This window comes from Mus caroli, unplaced genomic scaffold (genome assembly GCF_978045245.1).
Source record: "Mus caroli unplaced genomic scaffold, Mus_caroli_1 scaffold_34, whole genome shotgun sequence".
NCBI classification, from domain to species: Eukaryota; Metazoa; Chordata; class Mammalia; order Rodentia; family Muridae; genus Mus; species Mus caroli.
Window position 1 is genome coordinate 1980462 of NW_028227289.1, and position 21356 is coordinate 2001817.

At 36.9% G+C, this 21356-nt stretch overlaps 1 protein-coding gene across 6 annotated transcripts in view; it reads left to right on the forward strand.

Moving 5' to 3' along the window:
• LOC146999834 (histone demethylase UTY) overlaps positions 1–21156 on the forward strand; it is a 115614-nt gene extending 94458 nt beyond the window's left edge. For 5 of the 6 annotated variants that reach the window (XM_085834407.1, XM_085834411.1, XM_085834410.1 and 2 more), the window contains 3 exons: positions 15196–15322; positions 18646–18816; positions 19797–21156. In XM_085834407.1, coding sequence (XP_085690533.1) covers positions 15196–15322; positions 18646–18816; positions 19797–19823 — 325 coding nt within the window. In that variant the 3' untranslated portion in view covers positions 19824–21156. Of the gene's footprint in view, positions 1–1946; positions 2481–15195; positions 15323–18645; positions 18817–19796 lie in introns of those variants that run through there. The other variant, XM_085834412.1, reaches the window with a different exon arrangement.
• The last annotated feature ends 200 nt before the right edge of the window (positions 21157–21356 follow it).

Genomic DNA, 21356 nt, shown 5'->3' on the forward strand with positions numbered 1-21356 from the left:
TTTCTACTACCTGTCTTTTGTTTGTTTGTTTGTTTGTTTGTTTTTTGGTTTTTTTACTACCTGTCTTTTACATAAATCCTTGATTCTTGAAGGTTTGATAAAGATATCTTATTTAGGACAATGCTTCAGAGTCTCGATTTATGTTTATTTTCTAATTGTGGATCTCTGTGTTAATTGTTCTACTTTCTATTGCAAGAAGAACCACTTTTTTTAAAGTGTCACGTTACTATCATAATGTTCTATCATTCCACCAGTATATTCCTGAGGCAAGTGTCTGATTCAATTCTCAATACTTTTAGCTTGATTACTTTCCTCTTCCAGTAGTAAAAGAAAAGTACTTTTACTTTGCAGCACCATGAATACTAGGCAATACAGTGAAGCTTCTAGTTGGCCACCAGTCTTATATTTTCTTCATTTCCATCAGCCTCATGTTTGGGTTTTCTTAGGCATCACTAGCCATTTATTCTGTTTAAATTCTTTCTCCTTAGCTCTATTGGACTGCTTATTCTTTGAAGTTAACTATTGCTCTTGTAGATTTGTGTCCTGAATGAAGTTAATCTAGAAGATTCTCATTGACAAACATTACTACAGGATGGTTAGGCTTAGGAGAGTAGGTGCCAACTTCATCTTTCATATCAGGGTGTATTTTTGCCATGAGAATGGGACAGATGGACTTAGTTTTATGTTTGATATGAACAGAACAAGTTGTAACAGAAGGAAGGATGTGTGGGTGGATTGGGACAAGATGTTGAAAATGGTTTATCTTGAGTGAGAGCAAATAGGCAGAGTGGTTTAGCTGATGCACAGGATGTGTTACCTGTTCTAAATAAGGAGTATGAGGAATAGATCTGGCTAGATTGAGAGGTTGGATGTGGTGAGAGGAGTGACCTGTGGGTCCAGACAGGTTCCTGGTAGAACCCTACAGTTTGGTTAAGGCACCGCAGGAGGTGCCAGATAGAAGTACTGTATATAGGATTCGGACTACATATGGCAAATTGGAGGGGGTGTACAGGCTAGAGGGAAAAGGTCACACACCAGGCAACTCCCAAGAGAATGAGGTACAGAATCTAGGCAGGTGGAGTGCATAATTTTATCAATAGGACTGTGTTCCAGAGGTTTTGTTGTGTTTTCACTTTCATTTAACTCCAGATTTTTTTAAATTTATTCTTTGACAGATTTATCATTAATATTAAATGGTTGACACCCCATAAATTTTTGTGCTTACTAGACATTTGTTTGCTGTTGATTTTAAGTTTTTAATCCATAATGTTTAGGTCTGGTAGGCTATACAGAGCCATTTTGGTCTTTCTGAATTTGGTCAGGTTTGTTTTGTGTCTCAGGATATGTTCTATTTTAGAGAAACTTCAGTGGTCTATTGAGTAGAATGTTCTTTCTTTGGTGTTTGGGTAGAATATGCTTATGTGTTGATATGGTGTATAATATTTTTAAATTCTACTGTTTCTCTGCTTAATTTTTGTTCTGACTTCCTTTTGGTTTGAGAAAGTAATGTATTGAAGTTTCCCATTATTAAATGGTTGATGTTAATCTGTAACTTTATTCTCAGTAATTGCTAAGCTTTTTATGAAATTGGTTCATGTATATTTAAGATAGTAATGTCTTCTGATTAACTATTTTCCTTTTTAATGTAATCTCTTTTTATCTTTTCTGATTAGTTTTAGAATAAAATCTATTTGGCCAATTAATGGTTTACAGATACATGGTAACTTCCAGGTCCTATATGACTGGAGTTCTGTTATGCATCTTTTCACTCTGTGTGTTTTGTACATAGTACATGACATAGATTTTGTTTCTTAAAAAGTGTCCTTTGATTGAAGAATTTAGGCCATTGACTTTTTAAATATTATTGAAAGATGTTTCCCTCATGTTCCTCATCTGCAACTGTCCCTGTTCTCTATTTTGTCTCTCTCTACCTGGGACTCATGTAGTGAAAATGAGTCCTGCCTCCGCCAGAGCTGCCACTTTTGCTGCTGCTGTCCCACATCTGAGAGATAGCAGGACTGCTGTGGGCATACTTTCTCCATCTGGTCTCTCACCTCAGCTCTCCGTTTAACACCACCATCTGGCAGAGCTCTCTCCTACCCCCTCAGTGGAGTTGCCAGGAGATGGAATGCTACTTCAGGAACTTCCTCCCCATCTCAGGCTCTGACAGATGGGATTGGGCACCACTGGGTTAGGGCTTCTGGCTGCTAGGACAGAGCTCCTCCCTACTTGTGCACTGCCACTTTCACCGCCTTTGCTCAAAATAAAGCCAGCAACAGCCAGTCCATCTGAGTGCCATATGGCCTATTGTGACTTCTCAAATCCCATGCCCTTGAGGTAAGAGTGCACCTGGTCCCTTGACCACACATACACACTTGCCTGTCTTGCACCAAAGTCCAGCCCGTTTCCCACAGTCTGCCCACCCACTCAGTTTGTGTCATAGACCTGGACACACTTACCTTCTGTCAGCACAGTCTCAATCCACCACTGTCATCATTATTATTTCTTCCATTCTGGTCCACACCAACTCGAAGCCAAGTGTTTCTCTACTAATACAAAATGTGTTTTTCTATACCTGTGAAAGTCACTTAACAATTAAGATTTTCATTCCTGTCCTGCCTTGATAATGATTTTTTGCTACAGATATGATCAATAGACATAGCTCTCAATCTTCTCAGAAGTCTGCTAATTATTAATATACTTAAGTTTATGACACACAGAATCTCCCAAAGCCTAACAGCCTATCCCCAAGGTCCCAGGAGATATAGACACAGCTACAAGAGACTGCCTGGATTGTGGTATGATAACCACTAAGAAACACTGTGGTAAAGACTGGAAGCCCTAAGAGTCAAGTGACTCATATTGCCTAAGTCAAGGTGAGTCAGTCATTTCTCAAGTTAATTAATCCACAGGGGAAAAAAGGGCTCTTTGTAAAAGGCTCTCTGTTTTCTGGGTTTAAAAGCCAGACTGACTCTGCCCAAGTTGTCATGGAGTCCACAGGGACAGGTGCAGATAGACACCCATGGAAAAGCAAAGTATCGGGACTCCAGGGGTGGGACCAGACCCACTTTTCACAAAACAAATTGGGAGCAGAGCAAATAGTGAGAGAATGAGGTCTTCTGGCTGGCAGGTCAGCAGTGGACTATAGATGAACTCTGTCATTTTTAATTAACACCTGACTCTTAGATTGTAATTTATTCTCCAGATTTCTGACTATGTGGACAGTTAAGATAACTATAGCTTGACAGCTAGAAGACAGACCTAGCTCCTTACCCTAAGGTAATCCACCACTATATTTACTCATTAATAAATTCATTCACTGGCTAAGACTGCCAGATTTCTTACAGACTTCACAATAAACACTACACAAGGTCAGATACAAGCGCTTTCACAGATGTAACTTGTTACTTCTTACCTAAACTCAGTTTCCATTGACTAAAAGCTTCATATTTCCTCTTCTTGCTAAACCACTGCCCTAACATTAAACATCTCCACTATATGATTCAACTATATAATCAAAAATTCAAATTGTAAGTTTTTTTTTGGTTGTCTTTTAACTAAATTTAAAGTGGTATATATTCAGTCTCCTAGACAGAAGGAAAAAGCCCCTGTTCAACCTGCTTCATTAAAGACTCATCTTAAGACTGTTCATGTTGTTAACTTATGTTGTTATCTCTTGTAAACTACAGGAAACCTCTCAGATCTACCTCTCATGGATCAAATAGACTCCACCCAGATGAGTACATCTGCCTATAGTTCCCACTTGCCACCTATTCCAGAAGGTGGGATTCCTCTAGGTTTCATATGTATAAGAAAAAAATTTTTCTTTTTCCCAAATGTACTTAGCTTTATTCTCTACCTCTAATGTATATGTGTGTGTTTCAGCATCTTGTCAAGACCAGACTTTAACTACACCAAGGACAACTCCAGAGAAGCAACCCCCAGTTGTTCCAGTTTTCTCTCACAGACACAGGTATTTCTACTGAACTTGTTCCTTCTGATTTATCCACAGATGATTCCACAGACCCTTGACAGCAAGGAAACAGCCAATTCTCCTAAGATTGGACCAACATCCCCCTACCCATTTTCCTAGGTTTCTTAGAGACATGTTACCCCCAAACCAGCAGGAACCAGCTAAAGATCACTACAACCCTATTCCTGCTCCACCATCACCTCTTTCTGATTTTCTTTTTTAATTAAACCAAAACTCGGAGAGAGGGATTTTGTCTAAGCTCTGCCCCATTGTTGCCTGGCAACAGCCTCGTGTGCCTGACTCAATATAAAAGGAACTGCTTGCCCCCTCCACTCTCTCTTGTTCTTGCCTTCTTGTTCCTGCTCTATCCTCTCACCCCTTTCCCCTTTCCCCCCCCCCTCTCCCATTTCCCTCCCCTTTCTCTCTCCACATTCTCTTGACCAGTCTTCTACTACTCTACTCTCTCTCTCTCTTTCTCTCTCTCTCTCTCTCTCTCTCTCTCTCTCTCTCTCTCTCTCCCCCCCCCCCACTTCTCTCTCCTCTCTCTCTCTGCCTTTCTCTACCTCTACTACCCCAACTCCCCTCCCCATCCCCTAAATAAACTCTGTTTTATACTATACCATCATGTGGCTGATCCCTCAGGGGGCCTTTGGAAGAACCCCTTCCCCCATACCTGAATACACATCCACCATAACATATTCTCTTTCTCTTTAATCTTTTTATAAACACAATAGTCAAGGTATGGTATGAGGGAAAAGGGTATGTGTGTGGGCGCATGCTGAAGCATTCCCCACTGAGGGACCAGCCTCACAACAGTATAGTATAGAATAGAGTTTATTTAATAGGGAAGCGAATTGAGGGAATAGGAGAGAGAAGACGAATAGAGGTTGGTCATAAACATGTGGGAGAGAAGAGGAATAGAGGCTAGCCATAAACATGTGGGGATGGGGTGGGGAGGGGAATGAAGGAAAGAGAGCAAGAGAGGAAGAGGAGAGCGTGAGGAGTGTTAGCAGCCCCTTTTATAGAGAGTCTGACACACCTGGCTACTGCCAGGAAACTGTGGTGCAGAGCATAGAAGAAATGCTAACATTCCCCCTATTTTGGTTTAAATAAAAAGGAAAAAATAGAGGTGATGGTGGAGCAGGAATAGGGTTGTAGTGATCTTTAGCTGGTTCCTGCTGGTTTGGGGGTAACATGTCTCTAAGAAACCTAGGAAAATGGGTAGGGGGATGTTGATCCAATCTTAGGAGAATTGGCTGTTTCCTTGCTGTCAAGGGTCTGTGGAATCATCTGTGGATAAATCAGAAGGAACAAGTTCAGTAGAAATACCTGTGTCTGTGAGAGAAAACTGGAACAACTGGGGGTTGCTTCTCTGGAGTTGTCCTTGGTGTAGTTAAAGTCTGGTCTTGACAAGATGCTGAAACACACACATATACATTAGAGGTAGAGAATAAAGCTAAGTACATTTGGAAGAAGGAAATTTTTTCTTAGGTGTACGTTTGAAACCCTTAGGACTTGGTGGTTGTGGGTGAGGGGAATCTCAATCCCAAGGCACAGGAGAGGAATCCCATCTTCTGTAGTAGGTAGTAAGTGGAAACTTTAAGCTATTGATTAGCACGTGGAGTCTCTTTGTTCCATGAGAGGTAGACATGAGTGGGTTTCCTATAACTTATAAATTTATAAAAGATAAATTTGTTAACAACATGAACCGTCTTTAAGATTAGTTTAGGGAAGGTAAAAACCTTTTTGTGGCGCAAAGGAGCAAGAAGGCTTTTTCCTTTTGTCTAGGAGACAATATACATAAATTTAGTAAAATTAGAAACAATTTTAAATTTCTATTTGAAACAAAAGGAAACTCAAAAAGGCCTTGTGAAGAATATAGTTGATCATATAGCTTAACAAGAGAAACATCTTAAGTCTGTAGTTAAAAGACAACCAAAGAAAACATATTTGAGTATGATAGCTTATAGTGTAGATTCAGAACGAGATACACTTTATGTGTTAGCTTAAAAGGCAACCAAAGGAAACTTAAAATTTGAACTTACGATTATAAAAGTCAGATCACATAGTGAAACATTTCATTAGTTAGGCTAATTTATAAGAACTATAATTATTATTAGTACAGTGGCATAGCAAAAAGAGCAAATATGAAGCATTTAGTCACTGGAAACTGAGTTTAGATAAAGAGTTCCTGAAGGTTACATCATGAAAGATTATATATGAACTTGTGTGTTTTTATCATGAAGTCTATGAGCAAGGCTAACCTGTCTTTTTGATTAAGAAATATGGCAGTCTTAGATAGTTAATGAATTTGCTAATGAACATATAAGGTGGATTACCTTGGGCTAAGGAACTAAATCTGCTTTTTAGCTATCAAACTTAGCTTTCTATGTATTCAGAAATCTGGAAAAAATAAATTATAATCTAGGAATGATGTTAATTAAAAATGACAGACATTGGTCCATTATCTAAACAGTTCCCTGGTCCCTGTGATCTCCATGGCAATGTGGCCAGAGTCAGTTGCCATCAAGCCCAGAAGACAAAAAGCTTTTTCCTAGGGAATAGGTTCTTGTGAAAGAAATCACCCACCTTAGGGTCAATTGACTTAGGCAATAAGACATATTTAACACTCTGAGTTTCCTCTGATTGTCCACAGTATAGGCCATACCCTGGCAGCAGGCAAGGCAATGAAGCAGTGTTTCTCAGTGGTTATCATACCACAATCTAGGTAGAATCTTACTGCTGTGCCGGTGTATTCTCTGACCTTGGAGAGCAACTATCGGATTTTGGGAGTCTCTGTCTCTCATAAGCTTAAACATTATTAGATTTAGCAGATTTCTGACAAGATTGAGGGCTAGTCTATTAATCATGTGTTAGGCAATCTGTGTTTCTTTAATTACTTGTTGGAGTCTGTACCAGTTAAAGAGAGCACATTGTAACTTATTGGTAGTAGCAAAAAACAAGGCTAAACATATATTTAAGACAGTGACATTTAATCTTTTACTGTTTAGAAATCATTATTTGTCAAGGCAGGATAGAAGGAAAATGTTTTCTTAATTGACAGGCAGCTAACTGGGAACTATCTGTAGCAAGGATGATAGATAGTCCTGGGACTGTCCTTAATAAAGATAGATGGTGCTGAGGTTATAGCTCTGCCTGGAAGAAAGTCATGTAGTAATAGAACCATAGCAGAGACAAACATTCAGTCAAATCAAATCTAAGTGACTCAATGAGAAGGGCACACAGCTTGGTGGCCAGCAGTGGCCACAGCATGCAGCTGAGCAAAGTCCCTGCAAGGGATTGGGATGGACATCTGTGGAGTGCAGGACAAGGGCCAGTGCCTGAAGCAGGATTCTGTCTCCTAGCAACTCAGCTCTGGAGGGAGAGTGAGTGAGATCAGTTCAAGAAAGCCACAAAACCAGACAGTGCACAGTTCCTCCAGAATTCGGAAGCAGCTTGGCAGAGCAGAGTCCTGGGCACACAGAGGTAGGATTGAGGTTGAGCAAATGGCTGCTTTTCCTGAGGCATATTCTGTAGAATCTAGGAGGTGGAGAACCAGGATCGAGAGCAAATGGTGAGAAAAGTGTGGAAGGAGGGGGGAGAGAGCCTACAAATCTCTATTGAGAGAGTTGTTTTTAAAGTGTTAGTTAAGTGATCTTGTAAAGATGTTACTTGGTGGGTACTGTGAATTAGACCAGGAGACACAGCTGCAAAGACCTTCTCTTTGGGTATAGGACATTATTAAAATCTTTCTACCAGTATCCCAAGAACAAAATTAATAACAAAGAGGCAGCCAAGTCTAGACCTATGTCACACGGAAGCTAGTGGCTGTGTGGTCCCCATCCCATGGGAGAACGGTTTACCTAAGCTTAGGATTTTTCTACAGCAGCAAGAGAAAACTGGTTCTGAGAGGGAGGGAATTCACCTAAGGTTAGAGGTCCTAGAATAAGGGTCATGTAAAAGGCCAGTCATAAAGACTGAATGTCTTCATCCTCAAGGACAGCACAGGGTGGCTGCAAGTTCAGCGACCCTCCCTTGGGACCAGAGAACGTGTATACTGATCAGTGTGGGGAGGGAGTTTACCAGTTCATCAGAGTTTTAATGGATAGATCTACCAATTGATGCAGTGGCTGTCCATGTGGCAGCAGGGTTTTGTGAACTAGCGATTTTCTAAATCTGAAAGTCTAGGCACCAATGTTGTGTTTTATTTAAAAACAAACAAACAAACAGAAAAAAAAAACAAAGAAAGAAAGAAAGAAACAGAAAAAAAGAGACCAGGGATATGTTTGGGGGGAGGGAGTACATCTGGGGACCCATCCTTTCCCCCTGAGGTACCAGCCACAGGATGGTATAGTTTAGAGTTTATTTACAGCATGGGAAGTGGAGAGGAATTGAGAGAGGAGAGAAACCGAAGAGGTTGGCCATGAACATGTGGAGAGAGGGGAGGGGAATGGCGACAGATGGGACAGAGAGCAAGAGAGGAAGCCGAGGGGGGCGGGGGGGGGGGGAGGGGGAGAGAGGGAGAGAAGAGGGAGTAGGCAACCCCTTTTATACTGAGTCAGGCATACTTGGCTGTTGCTAAGTAACTATTCTATGGAGCCTAGAAGGAATGCTAACAGTTTCCACTGGTATGGTAATTCAAGAACAGTTTCATTAGTCATCGTTGATAATTTCTTTAAAATAGAGATTAAATTTTTTTGTCAGCCAATTAAAACATTTCTGCATTTTTGGATTCAGTTATCACAAAATTGTTGACTTCTGAAGGAATTATGTTGTCCCCTTTTCTTATGCAAATAGGTTGTAATTAGTAATTTTCTCACATCTTGGTGTATGCAGGGGTCTTGTCAGTAACCACCATGTCTTGAAGGCTAAATCTTTAATAGAATGCAGACAGGAGAAAACGTGTTGTAACAACTATTTCAGCAATGTAAGGCAGTTTTAGAAATATAATTAAAATAAAATAACATTCTGGTACAGTACACTCACTCACATACACACTCTACAACACAGATGAACCTCAAGACTACAGTAAGTAAGAAGTAAGTAAGACTAGCCAGATACAAAACACCATATGTTGTGACTATACCTCTTCACCAGCCCTGGGAAGTTGGCTAGGTTTTCTTCTTTTTGAATGGGTCTTCAGTTCAATTAGAGAGTTGTTGGTTGATGCCAAGGTATGTATGCCACTAGTGCACTCATAGGGTCATCATGCCATGCTGATGGTGATGTGTATCATAGTAGAACTGATGATGCTTCCCTCCTTTGGGAGTTTGAATAGGATACATTTCATACATTTTTACTGTTATTTGTCACTTCTTATTCCCCGTCTTTCCTTCTGTGTTGCCCTTCCTCCCTCCTTCTCAGTTAAAACTCCTCCACAAAATTTCCCTTCCAAACCGTTATCTTCTATTCTTCTCTCTTGCTCCTTTCTTGTCTTCCTTATTATTCCTTTACATTCATTTTTACTTATACAACATGGTTTCTCTGGGTTATATATTCACATGAAGATTTTGAGCCAGGATGCACAGATTTGTATGGTATAGATTACCCTACTCGGTATACTATGTTCTTACTTTAGCTATTTACCTATAAATTTCATTTCTTTTTTTTTTCTTCTTCATTCAGACTTCTCATTCTTTTTTTTTTCCTTTTATTTCTTCTTGTTTTTTTTTCTTTCTTTCTTTCTTTTTTTTTTTTTTTTTACAAAAGGGAGAGTTTTACTTTTCCCACATATTGGAATACATCCTATTTCACACTCAATATTGCCATGGCTTCTGTATTCTACTCTCACTTGGAGTACCATCCTTTTACTTTTTTTTTAATTGGATATTTTCTTTATTTACATTTCAAATGTTTTCCTATTTCCAGGTTTCCCCTTCGGAAATCCCCAATCCCATCCTCCCTCCCCCAGCCTCTATGAGGGTGCTCCTCTACCCACCCACCCACTCCCACCTTCCTGCCCTGGCATTCCCTTTACACTGGGTAACAAAAACCTTCAGACCCAAGGGCCTCTCCTCCCACTAATGCCAACAAGGCTGTCTTCTGCCACATGTAGGACCAGAGTCATGGGTCACTCTTTGGTTTGTGGTTTAGTCCCTGGGAGCTCTGGGGAGGGTGGGGAGAGGTGGTCTGGCCTGTTGACAGTGGGCTCCTTCCATTGGGCTGCAAATCCCCTCAGCTCCTTCAGTTCCTTCTCCATCTCCTCCATCGGTGATCCCCAAGCTCAGTTCAATGGTTGACTGTGAGATTCCTCCTCTGTATTTGTCAGGCTCTGGCAGAGCCTCTCAGGAGATAGCCAAATCAGGCTTCTATTATCAAGCACTTCCCAGCATCCACAACATCTGGGTTTGTTGGCTATATATGGGATAGATCCCAGGTGGGGCCTGGATGGTCTTCAGTCTCTGCTCCACATTTTATCTCCATATTTCCTCCTGTGAGTATTTTGTTCACCCATCTAAAAAGCACATTTTGGTTTTCCTTCTTCTTAGGCTTTTTATGATCTGTGAATTTAATCTTGGGTATCCTGACCTTTTGGGTGGAACTTCTTTTTGTATAGCTTCTGCCTCTGTACGCATCAGGCTCTGGCAGAGCCTTTCAGAAGACAGCCATATCAGGTTCCTGTCAGCAAGCACTTCAGGTATCCAAAATAGCATCCAGGCTTGGTGACTGTATATGGAATGGATATCCACTTATCAGTGAGTTCATACCATATGTGCTCTTTTGTGACCTCACTCAGGATGATATTTTATAGTTCCATCTACTCGCCTACAAATTTCATGAAGTCATTGTTTTTAATTGCTTAGTAGTATTCCATTGTGTAAATGTGCCACGTTTTCTGTATCCATCCTTCTATTGAGGAACATCTGAGTTCTTTGTATATATTGGATATTAGCCCTCTATAGGGTGTGGCATTGGTAAAGATCTTTTCCCAGTCTGTTGGTTACCATTTTGTCCTATTGACAGCATCCTTTGCCTTACCAAAGCTTTGCAATTTTATTCCCACTTGTCAATTCTTGATCTTAGACCATAAGCCATTGGTGTTCTTTCTGCTCAGAAAATTTTCCCCTCTGCTCATCTTACTTTTTTTAAAGATTATTTTAATTTTAATTACATGTGCTTGTTTGTATCTGTTTGTGAGGGCAGATCTTCATGGAGCTAGAGGTAGCAGGTGGATGTGACCCACTTAATATGTGTGCTGGGAACCAGACACCTCTGTAAGAGCTCTTAAACTTCCAGTCTTCTATTCAGTCTGATTTCATTTTTCTTTATAGCTGAGTAGTATTCCATTGTGTATATGCACCACATTTTTATTGTCCAGTCATCTGCTGAAGTATACTTACCTTGCTTCCATTTCTTGACTATTATGAATACATGGTAACAAACATGGCTAAGCAAGTATGTGTGTATCAGGATGTTGAATACTTTCATATATACCAAGGAATGGGATAGCCAAGTCGTAAGGACTCTCCATAGTTATTTCCAGAGTGGCTATACCAGTTTACAATCCCACCATTGGGATTGTACTATTCAGCATTTATCACCAGTTATTGATTCTAGTCATTTTTACTGGCATAAGATGAAAATCTCAAAGTTGTTTTAATTGCCTTTCACTCATTGCTAAAAGTGATAGATACTTTTTGCAGTCTTAGCCATTTTCATTTCTTCTTGAAAACATTGTATTGGGTCATTTGTATTTTGAGTTTTTTGTATATTTTTTATACTAATTTTTTGTCACATGTATAGTGGTCAAGCTTCTCTTCCACTCTATGAGGTTCCTCTCCTCTTTGTTCTTTACTTAGCTATGGAGAAATGTTTTTGATTTTATGAGGTCCCTTATGTCAAATGTTGGCCTTAATTTCTTGGTAAATAGAACCATGAAAGTCTTTTTCCACAGTTTTTTTGTTTTGTTTTGTTTTGTTTTCACCTGCTGTATATTTTATGGTAATTCTGGTTGCATTGAAGGACTTTTGATTACTTTCATTCTGTTTTTATTTCTTTTGAATAATTTCTGAAATATTGCTTGTAGACTTTAAGTTTTCCAACTTAAAGGAGTACACTTTTTAAAAGTATTTCCCCAATAGTACTTAGATTAGTTATTGCATTGCATTCTTTGTTTCTATTTAATTTCTGCTGTGACTTTTATTGTATCTTACCATCTATTGGTTTGCTCTTGTTTGTCCAAATCCTTTTTTAAAAATAGATTTATTTCTTTATCATATGTAAGTATACTGTAGCTGTCTTCAGACACTCCAGAAGAGGGCATCAGATCCCATTACAGATAGTTGTGAGCTACCATGTGGTTGCTGGGAATTGAACTCAGGACCTCTGGAAGAGCAGTCAGTGCTCTTAACCACTGAGTCTTCTCTCCAGCCCTGTTTGTCCAAATTCTTGATTTGCATTACTTTTTTTTTTGAGTAGCATTAGTGTCATTTATTTGTGCTTTCTGATTTCCTAAATGTAGACACTTAAAGCTGTAAATTTCTCTTCTAGAGCTTTTAGTGTGTTTCAAAGGGTTTATTTAAATTCTTTTATCATTTGAAATTATAATTTTATAATTTCTCCCTTTTTCTCCCTCCAAGTCCTCCTTTGTTCTTCAGATTCATGGCCTCTTTTTCATTAATCATTGCTACTGTAGGTGGTAGTGGTGGCAGCGGTGGCAGTGGTGTGTGTATGATATTGCTAAATAGGTTCTTGCTTAGTGTATATAATATTAGTAGTATGTTTGTTTTCAGGCATGACCTCTTGGTATTAGATAATCAATTGTTTTCTTCCTTTGAGAAAACAAATGTTCACCAGACCTTAGCATTTCTTAAGTTGCCTGTATGCCTACTTTTGTCATCCTTGCTCATTTCATATTTGGGGATTTATGTTAGAGAGATGTTGTGGGGGTAGCTTGGACATATTAGGAAATGGTCTCATAGCAAACTCTGTTCTCTGACTCTTACAATCTTTTCAACCCTTGTTCTCTAGCAAACTCTTGAGGCATGGTCAGGGATTTGTATTTTATAAATGTGATTTGAAACCTGGGCTCTCTAACTCCAGAAGTTCTTTTTAGTAATTTAGTTCCCCCACCATTTATTTATTTATTTATTTATTTATTTATTTATTTATTTATTTATTTATTTACTCTGTATCCCAAGCAAACACCTTTATTTTCCCATTTCCCCTCATCACATGCCTTCTTCCTCTTGCCTTCTCCTCTGAGGAGGTTTAGACCACCCCTGGGTACCATCCAACCCTGGAACATTAAGTCACTGCAGAGCTAAGCACATCCTCTCCTACTGAATCCAGACAGGGTAGCACAGTTAGAGGAATAGGATCTACAGGCAGTCAATAGAGAGGAAGAGAACTGGCTCCAGTTGTTAGGAGTCCCACAGAAAGACCAAGCTGTACATGCTGCGTGTATGCAGGGTCTATGTCTAGCCCTGTACTCACTCTTTCTTTAGTTGGTGGTTGTTAGTTGACCTGTTGGTTATTTTATAGTGTCCCTCTGCCCTCCAGGTCCCTCAGTTCTTCCTCTAATTTTTCCACAAGACTTCCTGAACTCTGTCTAATGTTTGGCTGTGGGCATCTGCATCTATTTTGGTCAGCTGCTGGGTGGAACTTCTCACAGAACAGTTATGCTAGACTCCTGTCTGCAGTCATCACAGAATATCGTTAATACAGTCAGGGATTGGTTCTTGTCTGTGGGTTGGGTCTCAAGTTGGGCCAGTCATTGAATGTCCATTCTCTCACTCTCTCTGCACCATCTATGTTCCTGAACTTCTTATAGGCAGGACAGATTTTGAGTCAAAAGTTTTGGTAGGTTGTTGTCCTTATTACTTAATTGGAAGTCCTGACTGGCTACAGAAGGTAGCTATTTCAGTTTCCATAAGCCCCACAGCTAGGAGTCTCCGCTAGTCACCCTCATGCCCCACTCCTGCCCTGTGTGTGCTCATCCACCTGCTGCTCACTGCCATATTATTTTATTTTTATTGTATGTGTATTTTACCATTCTGGTGCCTGTTAAAATAGAGAGGGGTATAGGTTTCTTTTCTACTAGAATTACAGATGATTTGAGCTACCATGCTGGTTCTGGGAATAGAACCAAAGGTGCTCTAAGTGCTTTTACTTGTTGATTCATCTCCATAGCACCCACAGTTGTTTTATCTTTATTTTTTATTTTATTTTATTTTGTTTATTTCTGTGTGTATAGGTGATTTGCCCTGCATGTATATCTTTGTCCATATGTGAAAAGTATTCTTGGTGGCCCGAAAAGGCCATACATAGCCTCTCCTGATATTACAGTTACAAATGGTTGTAAGCTTCCATGTATATACTGGGAATTGAACCTGGGTCCTTTGGAAGAGCAGCCAGTCCTTTTACTGAGCCATTTTTAAAGTCCCTGTCCCAAAGATTTAGTGCCATATTTATATGACCCACTCACATTTGAGTAACAGTTAAATCTCCATAAACTTTTTGTACTTACTGAAACTTTTTTTTTGTAATGGTCAGATAGTCTACATGAAAGTATTTAATTTTTTTTTTTTATTTTAAATGTTTGTTTAGTGTCTCAGAATAAGCTCTATTTTAGAGAAGAAGTTTCCATGGCTTGTTGAGAAGAATGTATATTCTTTGGTATTTGAGTAAAATGTCCTGTAGGTATCTGTTAAGTCCATTTACTTTTTTGTCTCTGTATTAGAGAACATAGGGTTTTTTAAATCATCTATCAAGGAAGTAATTACTTTGGAATTAATCTGTGTTCTTACTTCCAGCATTTCTCCTTTTTTTTTTTTTTTTTTTTTTTTTTTTTTTTTTTTTTGTAAATGCCTGAAAGCCGCAGGTATATTTTTGTAATCCTTTCAGCTAGTCTGATTAGCTGTTATTATTTCAATTCCTTATTGAAACATGTGTTAATTGCCTATACTTTATTTTCAGATGCTGGTAGATGGGGCAGAGCCACTGGGCCCTAAGGATGTATGTTATCCTATGTCAGGCCTTGGGGTTAGAGATGGCATAGATAAAATTCCCCAGTCCTTGGACTCTTTATGTGAGACTAGGGATTGGATTGAGAATTTGAAAGAATAGAAGTTTAGTAGCATCATGCAGACTTACACAGATGAGCCTGGACCCAGGATGTTTGGCTAAGCTAGACCTAGAAGTTGGATATGATGCAGGGGACAGAGGAAGCTAGATTCTTAATATTCAGTGTTTAATTTCTCTTTAAAATTCACCCATTATAGATATTGTCTCCTCAAGATTCTAAAGCATTGTCAGACTTTGAGAGAAGCTCTTGTTGCAGCAGGGAAAGAGGTTTTGTGGCATGGAAGGATAAATGATGAACCAGCTCCTTACTGTAGCATCTGTGAGGTAAGTATCCTTTCTTACAAGTAGTTGGTCTGGATTCTGAAGAGTTATAAGTTCAATGATTTATCTGAATTTTGAAATTTGATCTCATGTAGTGTTCAGTGGTTTTGAACCCTAAAACTTCTTGTCTGCACCTTATATCTAATGGGTTACCCGGGATATAATAGTTTAACAGGGTCAGTTTCTCTTGTTTATAAATGCACAGTCTTACTTATTTATCTATTTATTTACTTAAATTCCAAACACTGTTCCCCTCCCATTTGTTCCACCACCACTCTCACCCCCACACCTGCCCCCAGGTAGAGTCCTTCAACCCGTCCTCCCCACCCCCTTCTCCTCAGAGAAGATGGGTGTGTGGTTCTTCCCAACCCCAATACCCCCATCCCTCTACCCTGGTATTTCAAGTCTCTGTGGGTTAGGTGCATTCTCTCATAATGAATCCAGACAAGGTAGTCCTGTTGGGGAACATAATTCACAGTCAGGCTACTGCTTAAATTTATCAATATCTTTTTGTTATGCTTTTTACAAAAGTTACACATTACAATTATTTTAAATTCTTATCTAAAAATGAAATATTACACTATATTTTGGCCAAGAATGATCTCCTAAATAGGCATACAAGTATTAACTACCTTCCAAATGAGAGTTATCTCAGAATTTCAAGATATCAGTACACAATAAAAGTACAGATGGTGACAGAATAGATTTACTGTAGTGCAAGTCTAGGCAGGTAGTTACTAAACCCTTGTCTTAGAGTTTTACTGCTGTGAACAGACACCATGACCAAGGCAACTCTTAACATTTAATTGCGGCTGGCTTACAGGTTCAGAGGTTCAGTCCATTAACATCAAGGTGGGAGCATGGCAGTATGTAGGCAGGCATGGTGCAGGAGGAGCTAAGAGTTCTACACCTCCATAAGTATCTGAAGGCTGAATACTGGCTTTCAGGCAGTTAGGACTAGGATATTAAAGTCCATACTCAAAATGACACACCTCCTCCAACAAAGACCACACCTTGTAATAATGCCCACTCCCTGGACCAAGCATATAGAAACCAAGCATATAGAAACCAAGCATATAGAAACCCTTTACAGTACTTCTTTTTTTTTTTTTTTTTTTAAAGATTCATTTATTTTTATTATATATAAGTACACTGTAGCTGTCTTCAGACACTCCAGAAGAGGGAGTCAGATCTCATTACGGATGGTTGTGAGCCACCATGTGGTTGCTGGGATTTGAACTTTGGACCTTCGGAAGAGCAGTCGGGTGCTCTTACCCACTGAGCCATCTCACCAGCCCTTACAGTACTTCTTAAAGAAGATGAGCATCTTAGAATCTTTTAGTTCCAATAAGAAGAAAGATAAGTAATTCCACACCTGCACTGAGTTGAAAGGTTTTAGTCACAGCATCACATGACTAGAAATGTGGCACAAGTGATAGCATTTACATGCATAGCATGAATAATAATTAGGATTTGATTTGGTTTTTAGCCCTAGAAGGAAAGCATTGGGTTTTTTGTTGTTGTTGTTTCTTTTTTTTTTTAAGCTTCCATTTTATTAGAAAACAAATTACAAACAACCAACTATGACACTAGTATATATATATATATATATATACATATATATATATATATATACATATATATATTGAATATGAAACTAGGCAAAATAAATTATTCAATACTTAGAAGTGGTTTTTCTGATTCACATAGATGGTCACACAGGTCTTGGAGCATCTAACTTTCTTTCAGGGTTGAGTTCAATTTCACCAGCCAAAGTAGATTATTATAGAATATTTTAGGCTTTGTGAATATTCAGAGGATGAAGAAAGGAGTATGGGTAACCAGTGAGTGAAAATAGTGTCTTGTCTAGGGTAGAGGATCATGTTGTGATAGGATGGGCAAGTGGCATACTAGTGAGATACATCTCTGGCTCAAGGTAGACTTCAAATTTTTAAGTAACAACATTATCAGATATAACTAAAATACACCCAGGATACTGAAATAACTGAAGTATTTGATAATCAGAGAAAGTATAGATAAAAATATCATTAATTTGCAAGTTGTTGGAATTACTTTCAGACATATTTGCTATAAAGGGGACAGTAAAATGACTCCTCAAGCATAAAAGGGCATTTTCCACCTGATAGTGGAAGTCTGATGATGAGAGATTCAACCAGCATGCATGTGAAAATACAGATACATATAAATTTTTCAAAAATGAACTTTATGACAACTAAATTCAACAAGGTACTGGATCAGATAAAGCTCGATGACAAGTTGTGCATGACTCAATTTTTTAAAATTCTATACTAGAATATTGTTAATAGCTTATTGGAAATTATAGAAACATAAAGATGAAATGATTGGTTGTAAATGGTAAGATAAAAATAAGTGGGAGTTCTACTTTTGTGTAAGAACTTAAAGGCAGAGTTTATATTTTATTAGTGCTTTTGTTTCAGTTTTGCTTTTCTGTTTAGTTGTGTGGGGTTTTTGTTTTTGTTTGGTTTGTTTTTTGAAATGGGAACAAAGATTACTAAACACATTCAATTTTATGGTTTAGGGAAGTTGGAAACATCTGAAAAGGGAAAATGTGATCAAATATATTATTTTAAAAACTGATAAATTATGTAGAGTGCTGCTTTTGCCTTGCAAAAAAACAGCTTTTGATGGGATTAAAACATTAAAGCTTGTTCTATTCAGCTGAAAAGTGAATCTATATCATTCCTAGTACTAGCACATAATCTTTATAATCCTGTTTGTTATGGTATCTGAACTTTTGTAAGTTTTCACTATTTCTAAAATGTTCTTGTCATGTCAAAGCTCAAAATACACTTCTGTTTGTATTTGTTTCATTAATATATACAGATGAGAGCTAAACACTTTAAAATTCACATAAGGTTTCCTAATTTTAAAAAACTAAAAATTATATTCATTGAAGTATATTGTTTGATTGTACTGGCTTTTTCTTTTTTCTGATAAAGCATTTTTAGCCAATATGAAGACAAACAAACAATGAAATAAGTTATGAGGACGCATACTAGAAAAATAAAAGGAAAATAATAAAAGTTGTATTTGTATACAGATGTTTAAGATACATATAAGTAAACTAATACTTGTGAAGTCAACATAAGCTTTCTTATTTAAAAAAACTAGTTAATTATCCTAAAATGAATCTTTCATTGGAAAAGATAGTTTCCGGTGTTTTTAGATCTGTGTTAAATATTCATTGACATCTCATTGGATTTAATGATTTTTTTCTTTGTATTTTTGTCTAGCAAAATGTTTAAATTAGAACTATCTTGTCCCTTTCTCTTGTGTTAAAATAGGTGGAAGTTTTTAATTTGCTTTTTGTCACTAATGAAAGCAATTCTCAAAAGACATATATAGTACATTGTCAGAACTGTGCACAAAAAACAAGTGGAAATTTGGAAAATTTTGTAGTGCTAGAACAGTACAAAATGGAGGACCTGATTCAAGTCTATGACCAATTTACATTAGTAAGTGATTTAAAATGTCACTATATACTTAACTGGGTTATAAAGGAGTAGAATATATTTATTTATATATTTATATCACAGAATGGCATCACAGTTAAATTTTTAAAATTTCTCCTGCTTTTTATAATATTATACATATATGTTGTTGACCCTAGTTGATAGAATTAATTCATTTTTCTGTAGTAATTATCCAAATGGAAGTAATACTTTTAATCTAATTGTATTTATTTAAAATGTAATACTTCCTAATGCTATTACTTTCATGGAAATAGTCTGTGATGTTCTTGTCAACATTCAGTATTTGATTACTTGCTCAGTTTCTTTGGTTGTGGGTTTTTGGTTTTTGTTTTGTTTTAGATTTGCTTAGTTTTATATTATATTTGGGTGTTTTGCCTACATGTATGTTTGTATACCATGTGCAAAATTGCAGTTTTTAATTTCAGTAAAATATTTTTTGAGATAGCATTTACCTGGAAGTAGTTCCAGGAGTTGTGTCTCTAGAAATACAATTTGAGCTGTAGATATTATTTTAGGAGCTTTATTTCTACATTGGAAATTTATTTTTAGATTTTTGTTGTTGAAAGACATCTTGGTTGAGGAAATTAAAGAACAACATGGAGTTTTTAAAATTAATAACAGAATAGAAACACAAATTATGTTTCTATATAATCATGCCAGTAAATAGCTGATAGAATGTTTATTAAATTTCACATTGTACATTCAGAATTTTTAAAATTTAACTAAATAATACTTCAAAAGTTTTGATTAAGTGGTAAACTACAGAAAAAATGATGGAAATTTTGGTACTGGAATCTTGGAAACTGTATTCAGTATGAATTCTCATTTGACTGACCATTAAGATTTTGTTACTTTTCAACTCAAGCATAAACAGACTGTTAGTATTCATTTATGGCTCTGAGCTACAGAACACTTACGAGCTTATGTAACAAAACAATAATATATTTTTTTTTTATTTGTAGGCTCCTTCGTTATCTTCTGCATCTTAATATTGCTCCTGAAATACTGAGGCCATTGTTCTTCTTGAAATATACTACTTATTTTCTTGTTATTCTCATAGCTATCTCAAAACTAAATTTCTGCAACCTTTCAAGAGTAGAGAATCAGGAGACTAAACAGAGCATTACTTCTATTCCAAGATTTACAAAGTTGACCCAGATGTATTTCATAATTAAAAGTTAATAGTCACATGATTTGTATATATCTGCCAGAAATGCCAAATACCTTGAAAACAACTTTTTTTTATATCTGCATTTCCTGGCTGATAGATTTCTTTATGCTTGTAAGTTACCCCAAATTTTTTCTTCAGAATCAAATCGTATTTTATTTGGCTACTTCTTTTTAAGATAACTAACAAATTGAAAAAAAATTTCTTTTACCAATTTTTTTTCTAAACTCAAAATAATATGAAGAAGGTTTATACTGCTCTGTCACTATTGTTTTGAAGTCTTGATTTCATGTGATTACAAAATAAAAATATTAACAGACTGGTAAAAAGATTATAGGTTGCATATAAATAATTTCAAAGTGATGGTTTTTGTTTTGTTTTTAATCTTGACACAAACTCAAACTATTTATAAATGTATATACACACACATACATACATATATATATGTATATATATGTATGTATATTGCTGGAAAATATTTGTGAATTGAATGTTGTTATTTTTTTCTAGATTCACTTGCCATTAAATACTAAGGAGTTGTATAATTTTAAATACCACAATTAAATTTTATATGTGTAAATAAAGCTACTTAGCATTGTACATAAACTCTTACTAAAATTGTTTAGTGTATAAAGAATTTTTCAATGTTTGAGTTTTGAAGACTATATAGTTCCAATCTTTGTCCCTTTTCAAAGTTAATGAATATATGTATTTATGTCTGCAAACACATATATGTGGGTATCTCAATATTTCACTCAACAAGAAAAATCACAATTTTTAAATTTTTTATGGCTGAGAGTTTTTGAAGGTATTTGCTTAAAAAATAGGTATGCTTATTTTTAAAGACCAACAGTGTCTTTTAGTCTGATTTGGTTACACCTTATGAAATGACAAGTAGTTGCTGTCAGAAATATTTTTTAAGGGTAGAAAATAAAGGTAAATTAAGATTTTTTTATCAGAAACATAGATTTGACAAATGCTTATCATTTAGAGTTTTGCTTTAATGGAAAAGTTCATTGCAATGATGATCTCTATTTAAGAGTTTGAATATTCCTAGGAACTTTTAAAACAGATAATTTTGAAATTCCATGTATTCCTGCTTGTTCAATCTGGTGTGTGTTGGGAGACATACGCATTAAAATTTATTAGTAGTAAATCTTAACAAGGTCTATGAAGACTTTATTTCATATTTTATAACTTACTTTTTACTTAAAAGCTTAGTTTAACAAAGACATCCCTATTTTCTCCTGTTTTTTGAGGTATTTGCCTTACATTCTCATTTTATTATTTGTTCCTTCCAACATGTTTTTAAAGATCTTTTGTGAAGAATGGATGAAGATTCTAAATGAAATCA